The following is a 21,376-nucleotide window of genomic DNA, read 5'->3' as shown; positions in this document are numbered from 1 at the left end:
CTTCCGGTTACTCGTCCAACGCTCTAACCATTAGGCTACCCTGCCGCCCCGTGGTGAATACACCCCTGGCATGCTGACTGTCTACCTTGTGTTTCTCTCACTGTCATGTAAGGAGAGCTGGTTCAGCACTTCACACTACTCCAGTGTAACTCCAGTGACATGCTGCAGGACTGATTGAGCATGGGTGGCTTCAGGCACCCTTAGTGCCTCTCACCGCTCACTCCTGGCTATCTTTGAGGCCCTTCGTCAAGCCCCCTTGTCCCTTAGCTAACATCCATGGTTGGAGGATGACATGATCATATCATTGGCTACTGGCCTAAAATAGCCCTAACAGTTTTGCTCTGTCTTTAGGGGTTTGTTGTATTGCCAAGCCATCCTCCACTTCGTCAGATAATGTAGTTGCTGCTAGATCAGAGAGACAGGCTGTTATGGCCTCACCAGCAAAATAACATCTCTCTGTTCCTGGAAGAAGTTGCTTGGACCTGTTTCTCAGCATTATTTCAAATCATCAGATCATCATCAGATCATGTTACTTACCGCTGTCAACGACATAACAGTGCATGAAACTGTCCCAATCCGTACCTTGCCAAAAGCATATTGGTGGTTTAAAAAATACCTCTCCTGAGTGTGATTCTGGCATACTCACCAGAATTCCACTCTTTGTGGCTGTAGCTATTATGATGAAGACTTACTATAAGCTAGTGTTTCCCATACCTAGCTCTGTTCTCCCTCAGGCCATCGTTTGGCTTCCATTGTTTTCAATTAACAAGTTTGATACCTTATGGTCATGTGTAGCTCCCTTGGTAGAGTGTGGCTCTTGCAACGCCAGGGTCGTGCGTTCGATACACACTGGGGCCACCCGTAAGAAAAGGAAGGCTATGAACACACTACTAACACACTACTAACGCACTACGAACGCACTAGTTGCTTTGATCAGATAAATGGCATATTATTATTGTTATTGTTATGTCAGAGGTAGGGTTGCACAGTTTGGGGAATATTCAGAGGTGGAAACTTTCCGTGGGAATTAACAGGAATATATGGGAGTTAAAGGAAATGAATGCAAATTAATATTAGTACCGTTTTAATGTTTTTTGTATTGAATACATTTACCATATCATATGGAGACAAACATAAACATTTATCTTATAAGTAGAAATGATTTAATCCTTACAATAGAAATGTTAAAAACAATTTAGTTACGGATTGAACTTTAATTAAATGAGTTGACTCTTCACATGGGATGATTTCACTGAACAACAAAAAAAGGGAATACTGAATGATCCCCAATGATCCATCGCATTTACCAAAAATGTTTTCAACATACATCTGTAAAATGATAGTGTAGAAACTAAAGCTTTGGTTGTCTTCCTCTCAGGCTTCATGTCTTCTCCCTGGACCTCCTCAATGTCCACCTCTTGAACATCAGACTCTGAGGCCTCATCTTCACTGTCACTTTCCAACCTTGTTGAGGATGGCTCGTTGTCAGGTTCAAAAAGCCTCAAATTTTCCCGGATGGCCACCAATTTTTCAACCCTGGTATTGGTCAGCCTGTTGCGTGCTTTGGTGTCTGTGTTCCCAAACAAGGACCAGTTGCGCTCTGATGAGATGTTGGCACGACTGCCATATCACATCTCCATCCCAAAGCCCTTGCTTGGAAGTGTACTTTGCCAGACTGCCAAGAACCTTGCCCTCATCCAGGCCAAGGTGGCGAGACATGGTAGTGATGACACCATAGGCCTTGTTGATCTCCGCACCAGACAGGATGCTCCAGCATTCTTGGGGTCCAGCATGTACGCTGCGGTGGGTATGGGCTTCAGGCAGAAGTCTAAATGCTTTTTGATGTATTTCAGAACTGCAGTTTCCTCTGCTTGGAGCAACAGTGATGTGGGCAGGGCAGTATGGATTTCTACTCTGACATCTGCAAGCAGAGTCTGAACATCAGACAGGATGGCATTGTCTTTCAGGAGTCTCAGGCTGCGTACCACTCTCTCCCAAAATACATCATCCATGAGGATCCTCTTGACGGGGCTGTCCATATCGGCAGACTGTGATATGGCCATTTCTTGGAGACACTCCTTCCCCTACAGGGGACTGTCAAACATGATGACAACACCACCCCCCGGGTGTTGCTGGGCAGCTTCAATGTGGAGCTCTTATTCTTCTCACTTTGCATGGTGAGATAGATTGCTGCTATAACTTGATGACTCTTCACATACCTAACTGTTTACTTGGGACTCTTGTAGAGTGTATCCATTGTTTTCAGTGCCATGATGCCATCGAGGAGCAGATTCAATGCATGAGCAGCACAGCCAATGGGTGTGATGTGAGGGTAGGAATCCTCCACTTTAGACCAAGCAGCCTTCATGTTCGCAGCATTGTCTGTCACCAGAGCCAAATACCTTCTGTGGTCCAAGGTCATTGACTGCCTTCAGCTCATCTGCAATGTGGAGATTACTATACATATTTAATGATCTTGTTATAATCCTTACCCCTCATTAACTGACTACCAAGTGTTTTTCCCATCAGATTTGAATCCGTATAGCCTTCTGTAGGTCTATATGATTCATCATTAACCCAGTATCCTTATAGTCTGCTGTAGGTCTATATGATTCATCATTAACCCAGTATCCTTAGTCTGCTGTAGGTCTATATGATTCATCATTAACCCAGTATCCTTATAGTCTGCTGTAGGTATATATGATTCATCATTAACCCAGTATCCTTATAGTCTGCTGTAGGTCTATATGATTCATCATTAACCCAGTATCCTTAGTCTGCTGTAGGTCTATATGATTCATCATTAACCCAGTATCCTTACAGTCTGCTGTAGGTCTATATGATTCATCATTAACCCAGTATCCTTAGTCTGCTGTAGGTCTATATGATTCATCATTAACCCAGTATCCTTATAATCTAATGTAGGTATATATGATTCATCATTAACCCAGTATCCTTATAATCTAATGTAGGTCTATATGATTCATCATTAACACAGTATCCTTATAGTCTGCTGTAGGTCTATATGATTCATCATTAACCCAGTATCCTTATAGTCTGCTGTAGGTCTATATGATTCATCATTAACCCAGTATCCTTATAGTCTGCTGTAGGTCTATATGATTCATCATTAACCCAGTATCCTTATAGTCTGCTGTAGGTATATATGATTCATCATTAACCCAGTATCCTTATAGTCTGCTGTAGGTCTATATGATTCATCATTAACCCAGTATCCTTACAGTCTGCTGTAGGTCTATATGATTCATCATTAACCCAGTATCCTTGTAATCTAATGTAGGTATATATGATTCATCATTAACCCAGTATCCATTGTCTGCTGTAGGTCTATATGATTCATCATTAACCCAGTATCCTTATTGTCTGCTGTAGGTCTATATGATTCATCATTAACCCAGTATCCTTATAGTCTGCTGTAGGTCTATATGATTCATCATTAACCCAGTATCCTTATAGTCTGCTGTAGGTCTATATGATTCATCATTAACCCAGTATCCTTATAGTCTGCTCTAGGTCTATATGATTCATCATTAACCCAGTATCCTTGTAATCTAATGTAGGTCTATATGATTCATCATTAACCCAGTATCCATTGTCTGCTGTAGGTCTATATGATTCATCATTAACCCAGTATCCTTATAGTCTGCTGTAGGTCTATATGATTCATCATTAACCCAGTATCCTTATAGTCTGCTGTAGGTCTATATGATTCATCATTAACCCAGTATCCTTATAGTCTGATGTAGGTCTATATGATTCATCATTAACCCAGTATCCATTGTCTGCTGTAGGTCTATATGATTCATCATTAACCCAGTATCCTTATAGTCTGCTGTAGGTCTATATGATTCATCATTAACCCAAAATCGATTGTCTGAGGACGGCGCCCTGCATACTAAAGCATGAAAAACACATTCCAACCAGGCAGGTGTGCCACGAAAGTCAGAAATAGCGAGGTAATAAATGCCTTTGATGATCTTCTTCTGTTAGCACTTCAAAAGGTCCCAGTTTCATCACAGAGGGTCCGTTTGTTCGATAATGTCCTTTTTATATCCATAAAAACTCAGTTTAGCTGGCCCGCTTCAGTCAATAATCCACCGTTTCCCTCAAACAAAATGCATACAAATTGATTCCCAAACATTACTACTTTTCCAAACAAGTCAAACAACGTTTATAATCAAACCTTAGGTACCCTAATACGTAAATAAACGATACAATTTAAGACTGAGAATCGTTATTGTCTTTACTGGAGAAAAATTTCACCTGCCATATCAGTTCTGTTATACTCACAGACATTATTTTAACAGTTTTAGAAACTTTAGAGTTTTCTATCCACATCTACCAATTAAATGCATATCCTTCTGGACTTGAGTAACAGGCAGTTTACTTTGGGCACGCTTTTCATCCGGACGTAAAAAATACTGCCCCCTACCCAAGAGCGGTTAACCAAGTATTTTGTACATTTAGTATTGAAGGAATGTGTAGGTCCTATGGATGTTAGATATGGAATGGCTGTCGGGCTGTAAAATTATACCTCACATTCTGTAGGAAGTGAGCCTTGGACAAGTGAGCAGGAGCCCATATCCTGAGTGTGTAGTGTGGGGCAGCTTGACGTACAAGCACACCCCCTGGACAGGACGCAGGGTCTGTCACAGGGCCTTTCATTGGAAAATAGATTTAGTAGGAATCTAGACTATATATAGGCCTGTTATGGTTGTTTTACAGTCAGTACTGTACACGTGAACCAAGTTTCATGCTTTTATGAAAACCCTAACTGCATTCTCCTGGACCAATAGTGTTGTTCAGTAAAGGTTATAGAGACTGAGTGAGAACTGGGATGTGATGTGTATTTACCAGTCACCAAGGCAGCAGTACAGCAGTCCTCTCGGGGTGAGGGGGGAGGTTAAATGACGTTGCCATGGCGTTGCCGTGGAGGCGAATAAGAATGTGAAGGGCCTATGTGGGCGGCCCCGGCTCACTGTTGCCCACCATCAGAACACGACACAGCCTCCTCCAACTCTTTCTGTCGCTCATTCAATCGCTCTCGTGAGATGACGCTGTGCCATCTGGGTAGGCCCACTGGGTCCAGGCAAGGCACGGATTGATGAAACTCATTGCTGTTTTTTTTCTCTCCCAACAGGAACTCAAGCCCCAGAGTCACTATAACCACGGCTACAGTGAGAATGTGGGGCGCAAGAGCCACGTGGATGACTACAGTACCTGGGACATCGTCAAAGCCACGCAGTGAGTACCCACGCACCGCCGTGCTCGCGTGTGTGTGTGTGTGCATGTGTGTGTATGCGCGCAAAGCTTGGCCGGTGTGGTTCAAGGTATACAAGCAATGTGGGCTGGTATACAAGCAATATAACTGGTTTTAAAAACACTTCCTGTTGTGGTATAGTTATCTTACTTGTGTAGCAGGGCAAACATTATTTGCAGGCTCCACGTTGTTCTCCAGCACATAGGTCTGACTGCTTTTTCCTTTATTTAACTAGGTCAGTCAGTTAAGAACAAATTCTTATTTACAATGACTGCCTCGGAACAGTGGGTTAACTGCCTTGTTCAGGGGCAGAACAACAGATTTTTACCTTGTAAGCTCAGGGATTTGATCTTACCACCTTTTGGTTACTAGGCCAACGCTATCCACTAGCCTACCTGCGGTCCCATGCAAAGCAGCTCCCCAGACATGTGGCTAAGAGAAGCTGGCATTTCATCAATCTACACATAATACATAATAAAGCGAAAACAGCTTTTTAGAAATGTTTGCACATTTATAAAAACATAATTTATTGATTCAGACCCTTTGCTATGAGTCTCAAAATTGAGCTCAGGTGAATCATGTTTCCATTGATCATCCTTGAGATGTTTCTACAACTTGTTTGGAGTCCACCTGTGGTAAATTAAATTGATTGGACATGATTTGGAAAGGCACACACCTGTCTATATAAGGTCCCACAGATGACAGTGCATGTCAGAGCAAAAGGTAGAAGGAATTGTCCATGAGGTCGAAGGAATTGTCCATGGATCTCCGAGACAGGTTTATGTCGAGACACAGATCTGGGGAAGGGTACCAAGAATGTCTGCAGAATTGAAGGTCCCGAAGAACACAGTGGTCTCCATCCTTCTTAAATGGAAGAAGTTTGGAACCACCAAGAATCTTCCTAGATCTGGCTGCCGGCCTAACGGAGCAATCGGGGGAGAAGGGACTTGGTCAGGGAGGTGACCAAGAACCTGATGGTCACTCTGACAGAGCTCCAGTTTCTCTGTGGAGATGGGAGAACCTGTTGACTAGTGTCTATCGATGCCTGCACCAGGTCATATCGCTGCTCCAGACTAGTGGCTATCAATCCCTGCTTCGGGGTGAATCTGTACCCCTAGGTTCAGATCTAGGATCTGTTACCCCTCCCCCAGTCCTAACCTTAACCATTAGTGGGGAAAATGCAAAACTGGCTCAAGATCAGTGTCTAGGAGCAACTTCACACTACACCGCTATCGATACTCCCTCTAGTTGGTTTGCATATAGGGTAACAGACAGGCCCCTAGTATGGACGCTCACAGGAAACCACTAACAGAACATGTATTTCCTGTGTGATTTACTACTAGCCTCCCTGGACTTGTTTCCTTGTTCTGGCATCGTCAGGACCAGATATGTATCAGCTAGTCTGCACTACCTGTGATTTCCCTTCCCCCATGAATGTGTTCACATGGTATTATGAAACGTTCCTTCCCCTATGATCCAGACCAATGGTGAATGACCACAGTTCCTTCAAAGTATTCGCACCCATTGACTTTTTACACATGATACAGCCTGCATTTAAAATGGATTAAAATGAGTTTTTTGTCACACACAATACCCCATAATGTCAGTGGAATTTTGTTATCAGATGTTTTACAAATTAATAAAAAATGAAAATCTGAATTGTCTTGAATCAATTTGTTATGGCAAGCCTAAATGAGTTCAGGAGTCAACATGTGCTCAACAAGTCCCATAATAAGTTGCATGGACTCACTCTGGGGGCAATAATAGTGTTTAAGCTACTTTTTGAATGACTACCTCCTCACTGTACCCCACACACACACTTGTCTATAAGGTCCCTCAGTCGAGCAGTGAATATTAGAAATCGATTCAAACACAAAGACCAGGGAGGTTTTTACAATGTTTGGCAAAGAAGGGCACCTCAAACACAGACATTGAATATCCCTTTGAGTATGGTGAGGTAATTAATTAGACTTTGGATGAGGTATCTACACCCAGTCACCTCAAAGATACAGGCGTCCTTCCTAACTCAGTTGCCGGAGAAGAAAATCCGCTCAAATTTTCACCATGACACCGTACCCAAACCTGCCATCGTGCACCAATTGATTTTGTCCCCCCACACCAAACGCGATCACGACACGCAGGTTAAAATATCAAAACAAACTCTGAACCAATGATTTTAATTTCGGGGACAGGTCTAAAAGCATTAAACATTTATGGCAATTTAGCTAGCTAGCTTGCTGTTGCTAGCTCATTTGTCCTGGGATATAAACATTGAGTTGTTATTTTACCTGAAATGCACAAGGTCCTCTTCTCCGACAATTAATCCACACATAAAACAGTGAACCGAATCGTTTCCAAATCAAATGTTATTAGTCACAAACACATGGTTAGCAGATGTTAATGCGAGTGTAGCGAAATGCTTGTGCTTCTAGTTCTGACCGTGCAGTAATATCTAACAATTTCACAACTACCTTATACACACAAGTGTAAAGGAATGATTAAGAATATGTACATATAAATATATTGATGAGCTATGGCCGAACGACATAGGCGAGATGCAGTAGATACATATGAGATGAGTAATGTAGGGTATGTAAACATTATATAAAGTGACATTTTTTTTAAAGTGACTAGTGATACATTTATTACATCCAATTTTTTATTATTAAAGTGGCTAGAGATGAGTCAGTATGTTGGCAGCAGCCACTCCATGTTAGTGATGGCTGTTTAACAGTCTGATGGCCTTGAGATAGAAGCTGTTTTTCAGTCTCTCGGTCCCTGCTTTGATGCACCTGTACTGACCTCGTCTTCTGGGTGAACAGGCAGTGGCTCGGGCGGTTGTTGTCCTTGATGATCTTTTTGTCCTTCCTGTGACATCAGGTGGTGGAGCAGCCCCTTATCCACATCGACGGGGCAGTAGTGGAGAAGGTGGAACGTTTTAAGTTCCTCTTCTTGTCATCTCTCCTCATTCAAGGCTTTTTCTTCTTTGCACTTTATATGGCGATCGGCATCTGAACTTTCATAGTATTACCACGACGACCGACGAACTCAGTTGTCTTTCAATCGCCCACGTGGGTATAACCAATGAGGAAATGGCACGTGGGTATCTGCTTCTATAAACCAATGAGGAGATGAGAGGCAGGACTTGCACCGTGATCAGCGTCACAAATAGAACTGACTTGAAAGGAATTGTATAATATCTGTACATTATATGAACACCTGTAATTACAAAAGTACAATGATTTAATGTTTTGCTTGAGATGAAGAATCAGTGGTAGAGACGTAAGTACACAAAGAGGTCAACTGTACAAAAATCAGATGTCTGTGTTGAAAATATACGTTCAGTTTCTGTTGATACTATGTTCCAGTCTTACTTCTGCTGGCACATGATACTAACAGGAGGAAGAAGGATTGGGAAACTAACTGCAAATAACAATAAGCTGAACAACTCCTAGCAGAGATATCTGTTTATTAGCAACTATTAATTCTGAGTTGATTTGGTATTAAAGTTAAGCGACATCACCTTGGTCAGGGTGAACCTCAGTAGGGGATAAAAAGGAAAAACACCATATTTTGTACTAAGTGTGTTACTTGCAAATGACTAAGTGTATACTCCAAATGACTAAGTGTATACTCATGACTAAGTGTATACTCTACATGACTAAGTGTATACTCCAAATGACTAAGTGTATACTCCACATGACTAAGTGTATACTCCGCATGACTAAGTGTATACTCCGCATGACTAAGTGTATACTCCGCATGACTAAGTGTATACTCCGCATGACTAAGTGTATACTCCGCATGACTAAATGTATACTCCGCATGACTAAGTGTATACTCCGCATGACTAAGTGTATACTCCGCATGACTAAGTGTATACTCCGCATGACTAAGTGTATACTCCGCATGACTAAGTGTATACTGCATGACTAAGTGTATACTCCGCATGACTAAGTGTATACTCCGCATGACTAAGTGTATACTCCGCATGACTAAGTGTATACTCCGCATGACTAAGTGTATACTCCGCATGACTAAGTGTATACTCCGCATGACTAAGTGTATACTCCGCATGACTAAGTGTATACTCCGCATGACTAAGTGTATACTCCGCATGACTAAGTGTATACTCCAAAGAAGTTTCCTGTGGTCACTTGTATAACAGGGCAGAATTCTCTCACAACGCTCATTGGCACTTGCGGGCAGTGTGGGTTTATGTCCTGAGGTGCTGACCTGTTTCACCCTCGACAACAACCCTGATTATTATTATTTGACCCTGCTGGTCATTTATGAACATTTGAACATCTTGGCCATGTTCTGTTATAATATCCACCCGGCACAGCCAGAAGGACTGGCCACCCATCATAGCCTGGTTCCTCTCTAGGTTTCTTCCTAGGTTTTGGCCTTTCTAGGGAGTTTTTCCTAGCCACCGTGCTTCTACACTTGCATTGCTTGCTGTTTAGGGTTTTAGACTGGGATGCTGTACAGCACTTTGAGATAACAGCTGATGTAAGAAGGGCTTTATAAATACATTTGATTTACATTTATTTTGCAACGCTCGCACACGTGAGTGGTGTAGTCAGCATGTGAGGCCAATGGGGACTTTATAACAGAGTTTAATGGCTGTGATCAGAGAACTGAGGATGGATCAACTACATTGTATTTACTCTACAATACTAACCTAATTGACAGAGTAAAAAGGAAGCCTGTACAGAATAAAAATATTCCAAAACATGCATCCTGTTTTGCAACAAGGCACTAAAGTAATACTGCAACAACAAAAATGACAAATGAATTCACTTTCTGGCCTGAAATATACAATTTTGTGTTTGGGGCAAATCCAAAACAACACTTTACTAAGTACAACTCTCCACATTTTCAAGCATAGTGGTGGCTGCATCATGTTATGGGTATGCTTGTAATTGTTAAGGACTGGGGAGTTTTTCAGGATTAAAAAATAAACGGAATGGAGCTAAGCAAAGGAAAAATCCTAGAGGAAAACCTGGTCTGCTTTCACACCAGACACAGATGAATTCACCTTTCAGCAGGACAATAACCTAGAACATAAGGCCAAATCTACACTGGAGTTGCTTACCAATAAAACCATGGATGTTCCTGAGTGGCCGAGTTACAGTTTTGACATAAATTTACTTGAAAATCGACGGCAAGATCTGAAAATGGTTGTCTAGCAATGATCAACAAACAACTATTTTTTTTAAAGAATAATGTGTAAAATGTTGCAAAATGTTGGTGTGGAAAGCTCTTAGAGACTTACCCAGAAAGACTCACAGCTGAAATTGCTGTCAAATGTGTTTGAAACATGTATTGTGTGAATACTTATGTAAATTAGATATTTCTTTATTTCATATCAAATAAATTTGCATGCATTTATAAAAACATGTTTTCACTGTGTAAATGTGTGAGAAATCTATTTAATCCATTTTGAATTCAGTCTAACACAAGTCAAGGACTATGAATACTTTCTGAAGGCACTGTATAAATATGTTGTCATGAATGTGAATATAGTGCAGACATTGGTCTAGGTTTCCCTCTGGAGTAGAATAGTCTGACTGACAAACAAAGAAGGCCTTGTGTTTCTTTTATTGAAGAAGAAGAACCTAAATCAAGATGCTTCATCCTCCTGATATGTGCTCTGTTAAGGACAGAAGGCTGTTATGACAAGGGATACTGTTGTGGGTGAAGCGTGTGTGTGTGTTGACCCTATGCTCACCTTGTCTACCTACATTCTCCAGGTATGGGATCTTTGAGCGCTGCAGAGAGCTGGTGGAGGCAGGCTATGACGTTCAGCAGCCGGACAAAGAGAATGTCACACTCCTGCACTGGGCCGCCATCAACAATAGAATAGACTTGGTGAAGTGAGTGAGACACACACAGACCTCACACTCACACACCTCAGTCACACACACACACAGGCCTCACACTGAATAACCCAATGCCCTTGACCTCCTCTCACTATTCAGCTGTCTTACACGTGAGTTGCAGTAAACTTACATGTACACGTGAAATGCTTCTCCCAACACCCTCCTGTGGAATGTTTCTTATCAGAAGGATTTCCCAGTCAGACTGGAACTCATGCAAGCATACTGTCCTAGAACCCTAAAGACACATACTCACACAGGACATAGTCCTGAAAACACACATACTCACACAGGACATAGTCCTGAAAACACACATACTCACACAGGACATAGTCCTGAAAACACACATACTCACACAGGACATAGTCCTGGAACACACATACTCACACAGGACATAGTCCTGGAACACACATACTCACACAGGACATAGTCCTGGGAACACACATACTCACACAGGACTTAGTCCTGGGAACACACATACTCACACAGGACTTAGTCCTGGAACACACATACTCACACAGGACTTAGTCCTGGAACACACATACTCACACAGGACTTAGTCCTGGAACACACATACTCACACAGGACTTAGTCCTGGAACACACATACTCACACAGGACTTGGTCCTGGAACACACATACTCACACAGGAACACACATACTCACACAGGACTTGGTCCTGGAACACACATACTCCACACACAGGACTTGGTCCTGGAACACACATACTCACACAGGACATGGTCCTGGAACACACATATACTCACACAGGACATGGTCCTGGAACACACATACTCACACAGGACATGGTCCTGGAACACACATACTCACACAGGACATGGTCCTGGAACACACATACTCACACAGGACATGGTCCTGGAACACACATACTCACACAGGACATGGTCCTGGAACACACATACTCACACAGGACATGGTCCTGGAACACACATACTCACACAGGACATGGTCCTGGAACACACATACTCACACAGGACATGGTCCTGGAACACACATACTCACACAGGACATGGTCCTGGAACACACATACTCACACAGGACATGGTCCTGGAACACACATACTCACACAGGACATGGTCCTGGAACACACATACTCACACAGGACATGGTCCTGGAACACACACTCACACAGGACATGGTCCTGGAACACACATACTCACACAGGACATGGTCCTGGAACACACATACTCACACAGGACATGGTCCTGGAACACACATACTCACACAGGACATGGTCCTGGAACACACATACTCACACAGGACATGGTCCTGGAACACACATACTCACACAGGACATGGTCCTGGAACACACATACTCACACAGGACATGGTCCTGGAACACACATACTCACACAGGACATGGTCCTGGAACACACATACTCACACAGGACATGGTCCTGGAACACACATACTCACACAGGACATGGTCCTGGAACACACATACTCACACAGGACATGGTCCTGAAAACACACATACTCACACAGGACATGGTCCTGAAAACACACATACTCACACAGGACATGGTCCTGAAAACACACATACTCACACAGGACAAAGGCTGGCATTGGTCCAATACATTAGTGCAAACATTTTGCATCAGAAAATGCGTTCTTATTGGACTAGTTCAGTTAGTCCCTCCCTGTTAGCTTCTGTTTGGTCCCTAGTGAAGAGAACCCAGGTGTGAGTGAATGCAGCCATCCTACTGTGCTGTGTTTACCATTGTGGTGCAGAGGGGTGTCCTGCTGCAGAGGGGTGTCCTGCTGCAGAGGGGTGTCCTGCTGCAGAGGGGTGTCCTGCTGCAGGGGTGTCCTGCTGCAGGGGGTGTCCTGCTGCAGAGGGGTGTCCTGCTGCAGGGGGTGTCCTGCTGCAGGGGGTGTCCTGCTGCAGGGGGTGTCCTGCTGCAGGGGGGTGTCCTGCTGCAGGGGGGTGTCCTGCTGCAGGGGGGTGTCCTGCTGCAGGGGGGTGTCCTGCTGCAGGGGGGTGTCCTGCTGCAGGGGGGTGTCCTGCTGCAGGGGGGTGTCCTGCTGCAGGGGGGTGTCCTGCTGCAGGGGGGTGTCCTGCTGCACACACACTGTACAGTACAGAAACACTGAACCATGGTCTCTCTGTATAAGAATAGAATCCCAAACCATTCTAATACAACATAGCAGGAAGGAGAGAACATGTTGCTGGATGTCTGCTAAGGTCTGAGCCATCCGTTCCATTGGAAGGCAGACACCCTCTTAAAACGCCATATTGCCGGAGATCCTGAGGCAATAAAACTGAATTGGTTCATCTGTTTTATCTCACTGCATCAACAATCTAATCTTTTCACCACCTGTAGTTGAGTGAGTGAGTGAGTGAGTGAGTGAGTGCTAAATGTATTTGTGACTCTGCCGCTGTGTGTAGGTACTACATATCAAAGGGGGCGATGGTGGACCAGTTGGGAGGTGACCTCAACTCCACACCACTGCATTGGGCCACAAGGTAAGAGTGACAACAATAGATGAGGCATTAACAGACTCTGGTTCAGTCTGCTTTCCAGGACCAAGCTTGTCCAGCAGTCCCAAAACATTAGGTCCTGTTGGAAATGCTGATCTGTAGATATGACCATCTAGAGAGAAAGGTTATATACTGTACGAAGTAGAGGTGTTGTTTCAAGTGGACTCTCTCCTTTCCCCTGTGTGGGTGTCATAGGGCGTGTTTCTGCTGAAGTCCTTTCCCCCCCGAATCACACGAGACCTTCAGGGTTGTATGAAGTCCCAGTACTGCCTGTCCTCACCCCTGTCAGAGAGCTTTCTACTGCATTATTCATATGATCAGCAGGGGGCAGCCATCCCTAGCCGGGGGCCTGATACCTAGCCAGGCCTCACGGCTTTGTCTGCAGCCCCCCCTCCCTGCTATAGTGACCTTTCACAGTAGATGGGAGTGGAGCCCATCTGTCGGGTCACTGACACTTTCTATATGAGATTTATGTGTAGTATTGTGAATATAAGGACTTAATTACAATGTTGAGGATTGTGTTTGGTTAAGTATCTAGTGCATCAATCTTCTTATTAAACATCTCTCAATTGGATGTGGTGTCTGTTTCATTTATATTTTATTCATTTAACAGACAATCTTATCCAGAGTGACTTACACAAGCATTTAGGGTTCAGTGCCTTGCTCAAGGGCACATGGACAGACTTCACCTCGTCAGCTCGGCGACTCAAACCATTTCCTATCTACAAAACCCCCAGAGACTTTACATGTAGTTATTATTGGTGCAATCTGTCATGTCCATTCATGCTGTTAATAATGGGGTGTTATTAAGGGGGGTGGGCTAGTTTATTTTGTGCTGCAGATGAAAGTTACAGATTGATCCTTTAAACAAGACAGAAACATGTCTAAATGCTAATATCACGTAATACCAGTTAGTTCTTGTGCTCATCAACATAATGATGTTGTGTGTGTCCACAGACAGGGCCACCTCTCCATGGTGGTACAGCTGCTGAAGTATGGGTCCGACCCCTCGCTCATCGACGGAGAGGGCTGCAGCTGTGTCCACCTGGCTGCCCAGTTCGGACACACCTCCATCGTGGCCTACCTCATCGCCAAGGGACAGGTATGTCCCAATTGCAAATGAGCCCCTAACCCCTACTTCCTGTGTACTTGTGTAGATCTGAGAGGCTGATAGGTGGAAGCAATATTGTACAAATCCTGCTTAGCCTTTTAGAGGGCATTGTGGAGATATTACCATAATTCTTAAACCTCTGAAATCCTCTCAGATCTCCACAAGTGGTGAGGGGTGATGCAGCGTGCGTCCATTAGATTTACTGTGACGTCACCCCTGTGTTATATTTATTCCGATCGCAGCAGAACTGAAACAGTTTTTTATTTTAAAAGCTTTTCTCGCTTATTCAAATCTCAGGAGATGTTGTTGTCGGCCACCAGGGGCGTTGTTCATTAGTTTCCCACCACCTGGGCGGGCGTTGTTTCATTAGTTTCCCAACACCAGGGCGGCAGGGTAGCCTAGTGGTTAGTGTTGGACAAGTAACTGGACAAGTAACCGGAAGGTTGCAAGTTCAAACCCCCGAGCTGACAAGGTACAAATCTGTCGTTCTGCCCCTGAACAGGCAGTTAACCCACTGTTCCTAGGCCATCATTGAAAATAAGAATTTGTTCTTAACTGACTTGCCTCGTTAAATAAAGGTTAAAAAAAAACAAACAGGGAACGTTGTTTCATTAGTTTCCCACCACCAGGAGGCGGTGTTTCATTCGTTTTCAAAACCTGCATTCCACATGGTCAGCCCTGCCAGGTTTTTCCTGGAACTGTTCAGCAGCATTTTCAAAGAAGTTCAAACATCTTCAAAGAAGCACAGTGTCGGTCTTTTCTGGGTTTATTGGGGGTTTGTGACCAACTGCTCTTTCTCCCTCTCCTCCTATAGGATGTGGACATGATGGATCAGAATGGAATGACTCCCTTGATGTGGGCAGCTTACAGGACACACAGGTGTGTGTGTGTGTGTGTGTGTGTGTGTGTGTGTGTGTGTGTGTGTGTGTGTGTGTGTGTGTGTGTGTGTGTGTGTGTGTGTGTGTGTGTGTGTGTGTGTGTGTGTGTGTGTGTGTGTGTGTGTGTGTGTGTGTGTGTGTGTGTGTGTGTGTCATGTGTTCACCCATATCCTACTTACATCCTCGCCTTTCCCCATCTAGCCATAATACACCAAGTTAATTTAAACTCACAAAGCGGTCACACAAACGGAAATCCATGCCCATTTAGAAATGGAATGCCCATCTAGATACGCAACATTTAGAAATGGAATGCCCACCTAGATACGCAACATTTAGAAATGGAATGCCCATCTAGATACGCAACATTTAGAAATGGAATGCCCACCTAGATACGCAACATTTAGAAATGGAATGCCCATCTAGATACGCAACATTTAGAAATGGAATGCCCACCTAGATACGCAACGTTTAGAAATGGAATGCCCACCCAGATATAAAACATTTGGAATGCCCACCTAGATATGCAACATTTAGAAATGGAATGCCCACCTAGATACGCAACATTTAGAAATGGAATGCCCACCTAGATATGCAACATTTAGAAATGGAATGCCCACCTAGATATGCAACATTTAGAAATGGAATGCCCACCTAGATACGCAACATTTAGAAATGGAATGCCCACCTAGATACGCAACATTTAGAAATGGAATGCCCACCTAGATACGCAACATTTAGAAATGGAATGCCCACCTAGATATGCAACATTTAGAAATGGAATGTCCACCTAGATACCCAACGTTTAGAAATGGAATGCCCACCTAGATATGCAACATTTAGAAATGGAATGTCCATCTAGATACGCAACATTTAGAAATGGAATGTCCATCTAGATACGCAACATTTAGAAATGGAATGTCCATCTAGATACGCAACGTTTAGAAATTGAATGCCCATCTAGATACGCAACATTTAGAAATGGATAATAGACAGGTAAGAGACAAAGAATAATGTGCAGTGGGCTTATACTTAAATAGCCACTGATCTTCAACTGTGTCATTAATTCATAAATAGACCATAAAGGCTTTGCACTTGAACTTTGAACTTTGTCCCGTCCTAACAGCGTGGACCCCACCCGGCTACTGCTGACCTTCAACGTGTCGGTCAACCTGGGTGACAAGTACCACAAAAACACGGCTCTGCACTGGGCCGTGCTGGCCGGCAACACTACAGTCATCACCCTGCTGCTGGACTCCAACTCCAATGTGGATGCACAGAACATCAAGGTGAGGCGGCTGTGCAGCTGATCTTGGGACAGCTTTGTATCTCCCCCTAATTGTTAAGTTTAGGATTGAGGGAGGAGAAGCTGATCCTAGATCTGTACCTACTGGGAAATGTCTCTCCAGAGCCAGGGTATGTTACTGAAGGCCCAAATGTCCAAATGTCCCCAAATGAAGGCCCTCTGACCTGTAGCACATGCTTGTATCTGGTTAGCCTTTTAATAGCTGTCCTGTATCTGGTTACCTTTTTATAGTTGTCCTGCATCTGGTCACCTTTAATAGCTGTCCTGTATCTGGTTAGCCTTTAATAGCTGTCCTGTATCTGGTTAGCCTTTAATAGCTGTCCTGTATCTGGTTAGCATTTAATAGCTGTCCTGTATCTGGTTAGCCCTTAATAGCTGTCCTGTATCTGGTTAGCATTTTTTTAATAGCTGTCCTGTATCTGGTTAGCATTTTTTTAATAGCTGTCCTGTATCTGGTTAGCATTTAATAGTTGTCCTGTATCTGGTTAGCATTTTAATAGCTGTCCTGTATCTGGTTAGCCTTTAATAGCTGTCCTGTATCTGGTTAGCCTTTAATAGCTGTCCTGTATCTGGTTAGCCTTTAATAGCTGTCCTGTATCTGGTTAGTCTTTAATAGCTGTCCTGTATCTGGTTAGCATTTTAATAGCTATCCTACTGTTTAGTGTCCATCCTATGGTCTTACTCCTATCCTACTGTTTAGTGTCCATCCTTTCTCCTATCCTACTGTTTAGTGTCCATCCTTTCTCCTATCCTACTGTTTAGTGTCCATCCTTTCTCCTATCCTACTGTTTAGTGTCCATCCTATGGTCTTACTCCTATCCTACTGTTTAGTGTCCATCCTTTCTCCTATCCTACTGTTTAGTGTCCATCCTTTCTCCTATCCTACTGTTTAGTGTCCATCCTTTCTCCTGTCCTACTGTTTAGTGTCCATCCTTTCTCCTGTCCTACTGTTTAGTGTCCATCCTTTAATCCTGTGTCCTCAGCTGTCCTATGATCTGGTACTACCTAGCTGTCTGAATTAGGCTCTCTCTGTGTTGGATTGTTACCGTGGTGATTAGCTGGTTTGTTACCGTGGTGATCCTCTGGCTGTATTCCTCTGTATTCCTCCAGGGTGAGACGCCGCTGGACCTGGCCAAGCAGAGGAAAAACGTCTGGATGGTCAACCATTTACAGGAGGCTCGGCAGGCCAAGGGTTACGACAGTCCTGGCTACCTGAAGAAGCTGAAGATGGACAAGGTAGAGACCAGGGAGGAGACTGAATGGACATACACAAGCATGCAGGCTCACGCACTCACTCACATACATACACTTATTTGTGTAAGCATGCAAGGCTATGTGTAACGCCACCATTGTCCCTCTGTCTCTAAAAAGCCTTCCGCCACCTGTCTTTCCAGCCAGCAAACCCAGACCCTAAAAAGAGCACCTTCAGGCCAAGTTGCTGCCCTGTTGTTGACGTGAGACAGACAGACCAAAGCTAACACTCTATTCAGACCTTCTCTGGCCTCTGTCTTGAAGTAATTTCCCATCCAAGGTAGTGATTTCTTGGAGTCTGAGGAATCGAGACGTTTTTCTGTACGGACAGACATGAGGATTGTGTCAAGACCCTAATCATGGCGGAAGGAGAATTTGCCCCTAGACGGTGATCTTGGGTCAGATCAGCATTTTCTCCACTAATAGTTAATGTTGGGTTTGGGGGAATGGAAGCTGATCCTAGATCTGTACTTCACCCCAGAGCCCTAATCAGTCTCTCCAAGTCAAGTGATCTAACCACTCCTGCTCGTTGGGACAGGAGGAGCACAAAGCACCAATTAGTTACGCTTGTATCTTGTGTTTTTCAAAGTTTTGCTTCTTGACTTTGCATTTCTGTTGTCTTTCAAATTCATACGCTGTTGCACTGGATGGTGTAGGTTGTCAAGGTACATCTTTAGATAGCACTCCATAGGGAGGCCCCATTAGCTACTGCCACGCTCTGGCACTAGTCACCCAGCCACGCTCTGACACTAGTCACCCAGCCACGCTCTGACACTAGTCACCCAGCCACGCTCTGGCACTAGTCACCCAGCCACGCTCTGGCACTAGTCACCCAGCCACGCTCTGGCACTAGTCACCCAGCCACTCTCTGACACTAGTCACCCAGCCACGCTCTGACACTAGTCACCCAGCCACGCTCTGGCACTAGTCACCCAGCCACGCTCTGGCACTAGTCACCCAGCCACGCTCTGGCACTAGTCACCCAGCCACTCTGGCACTAGTCACCCAGCCACTCTGGCACTAGTCACCCAGCCACTCTGGCACTAGTCACCCAGCCACTCTGGCACTAGTCACCCAGCCACTCTGGCACTAGTCACCCAGCCACTCTGGCACTAGTCACCCAGCCACTCTGGCACTAGTCACCCAGCCACGCTCTGGCACTAGTCACCCAGCCACGCTCTGACACTAGTCACCCAGCCACTCTGGCACTAGTCACCCAGCCACGCTCTGACACTAGTCACCCAGCCACGCTCTGGCACTAGTCACCCAGCCACGCTCTGGCACTAGTCACCCAGCCACGCTCTGGCACTAGTCACCCAGCCACGCTCTGGCACTAGTCACCCAGCCACGCTCTGACACTAGTCCCCCAGCCACGCTCTGGCACTAGTCCCCCAGCCACGCTCTGGCACTAGTCCCCCAGCCACGCTCTGGCACTAGTCCCCCAGCCACGCTCTGGCACTAGTCACCCAGCCACGCTCTGGCACTAGTCCCCCAGCCACGCTCTGGCACTAGTCACCCAGCCACGCTCTGGCACTAGTCACCCAGCCACGCTCTGGCACTAGTCACCCAGCCACGCTCTGGCACTAGTCACCCAGCCACGCTCTGGCACTAGTCACCCAGCCACGCTCTGGCACTAGTCACCCAGCCACGCTCTGGCACTAGTCACCCAGCCACGCTCTGGCACTAGTCACCCAGCCACGCTCTGGCACTAGTCACCCAGCCACGCTCTGGCACTAGTCACCCAGCCACGCTCTGGCACTAGTCACCCAGCCACGCTCTGGCACTAGTCACCCAGCCACGCTCTGGCACTAGTCACCCAGCCACGCTCTGGCACTAGTCACCCAGCCACGCTCTGGCACTAGTCACCCAGCCACGCTCTGGCACTAGTCACCCAGCCACGCTCTGGCACTAGTCACCCAGCCACGCTCTGGCACTAGTCACCCAGCCACGCTCTGGCACTAGTCACCCAGCCACGCTCTGGCACTAGTCACCCACTAGTTACCTGTTGTATCACCTATTGTACTCGTCACGTGTCAAATGAAATGTGATTTGATTTGACACTATTGTTTATGTAATAAGGTTCCACAGTCTACAGTGCATCGCTGCCTTCCTGTTTAACCTCTCCTCCTCTTCCTCTCATCCTTCCCTCTGTCTCTGGTCCTCTCCCAGGAGTTCAGACAGAAGATCATGTTGGGGACCCCATTCCTGGTGATCTGGCTGGTGGGCTTCATCGCTGACCTGGACATTGATTCCTGGCTCCTCAAGGGCCTCATGTACTGTGGCGTGTGGGTCACTGTCCAGTTCCTCTCCAAGTACGTCACACACACACACATCCCAGCAGGTTTGGGCTGAGTTTATTTCTCTGTAAACCTGAGACATCCCAACAGGTTAGGGCTGGGTTTATTTCTCTCTAAACCTGAGACATCCCAACAGGTTAGGGCTCGGTTTATTTCTCTGTAAACCTGAGACATCCCAGTAGGTTAGGGCTGGGTTTAATTCTCTGTAAACCTGAGACATCCCAACAGGTTAGGGCTGGGTTTAATTCTCTGTAAACCTGAGACATCCCAACAGGTTAGGGCTGGGTTTATTTCTCTGTAAACCTGAGACATCCCAGTAGGTTAGGGCTGGGTTTATTTCTCTGTAAACCTGAGACATCCCAGCAGGTTAGGGCTGGGTTTAATTCTCTGTAAACCTGAGACATCCCAGTAGGTTAGGGCTGGGTTTATTTCTCTGTAAACCTGAGACATCCCAGCAGGTTAGAGCTGGGTTTATTTCTCTGTAAACCTGAGACATCCCAGTTGGTTAGGGCTGGGTTTATTTCTCTGTAAACCTGAGACATCCCAACAGGTTAGGGCTGGGTTTAATTCTCTGTAAACCTGAGACATGCCAGTTGGTTAGGGCTGGGTTTATTTCTCTGTAAACCTGAGACATCCCAACAGGTTAGGGCTGGGTTTAATTCTCTGTAAACCTGAGACATCCCAACAGGTTAGGGCTGGGTTTATTTCTCTGTAAACCTGAGACATCCCAACAGGTTAGGGCTGGGTTTAATTCTCTGTAAACCTGAGACATCCCAGCAGGTTAGGGCTGGGTTAATTTCTCTGTAAACCTGAGACATCCCAACAGGTTAGGGCTGGGTTTATTTCTCTGTAAACCTGAGACATCCCAACA

At 45.1% G+C, this 21,376-nt stretch overlaps 1 protein-coding gene across 2 annotated transcripts in view; it reads left to right on the top strand.

Annotated features, from left to right (window-relative positions):
- The window catches only part of zdhhc17 (zinc finger DHHC-type palmitoyltransferase 17), a 48,785-nt gene that overhangs the window by 5,188 nt on the left and 22,221 nt on the right, over window positions 1-21,376 (top strand). The window contains exons 3-11 of one of the 2 annotated variants that reach the window (XM_046296846.1): window positions 5,162-5,265; window positions 11,038-11,160; window positions 13,573-13,650; window positions 14,623-14,767; window positions 15,591-15,655; window positions 16,778-16,940; window positions 18,068-18,193; window positions 18,865-18,873; window positions 20,378-20,520. In XM_046296846.1, the coding sequence (XP_046152802.1) occupies window positions 5,162-5,265; window positions 11,038-11,160; window positions 13,573-13,650; window positions 14,623-14,767; window positions 15,591-15,655; window positions 16,778-16,940; window positions 18,068-18,193; window positions 18,865-18,873; window positions 20,378-20,520 (956 nt within the window). The remainder of the gene's footprint in view (window positions 1-5,161; window positions 5,266-11,037; window positions 11,161-13,572; window positions 13,651-14,622; window positions 14,768-15,590; window positions 15,656-16,777; window positions 16,941-18,067; window positions 18,194-18,864; window positions 18,874-20,377; window positions 20,521-21,376) is intronic. The other variant, XM_046296847.1, reaches the window with a different exon arrangement.

Source organism: Oncorhynchus gorbuscha, linkage group LG14 (assembly GCF_021184085.1).
Source record: "Oncorhynchus gorbuscha isolate QuinsamMale2020 ecotype Even-year linkage group LG14, OgorEven_v1.0, whole genome shotgun sequence".
Lineage (NCBI taxonomy): Eukaryota > Metazoa > Chordata > Actinopteri > Salmoniformes > Salmonidae > Oncorhynchus > Oncorhynchus gorbuscha.
Note: the sequence above shows the minus strand (reverse complement) of the source record. Positions and strands in the feature narration are given on the sequence as shown.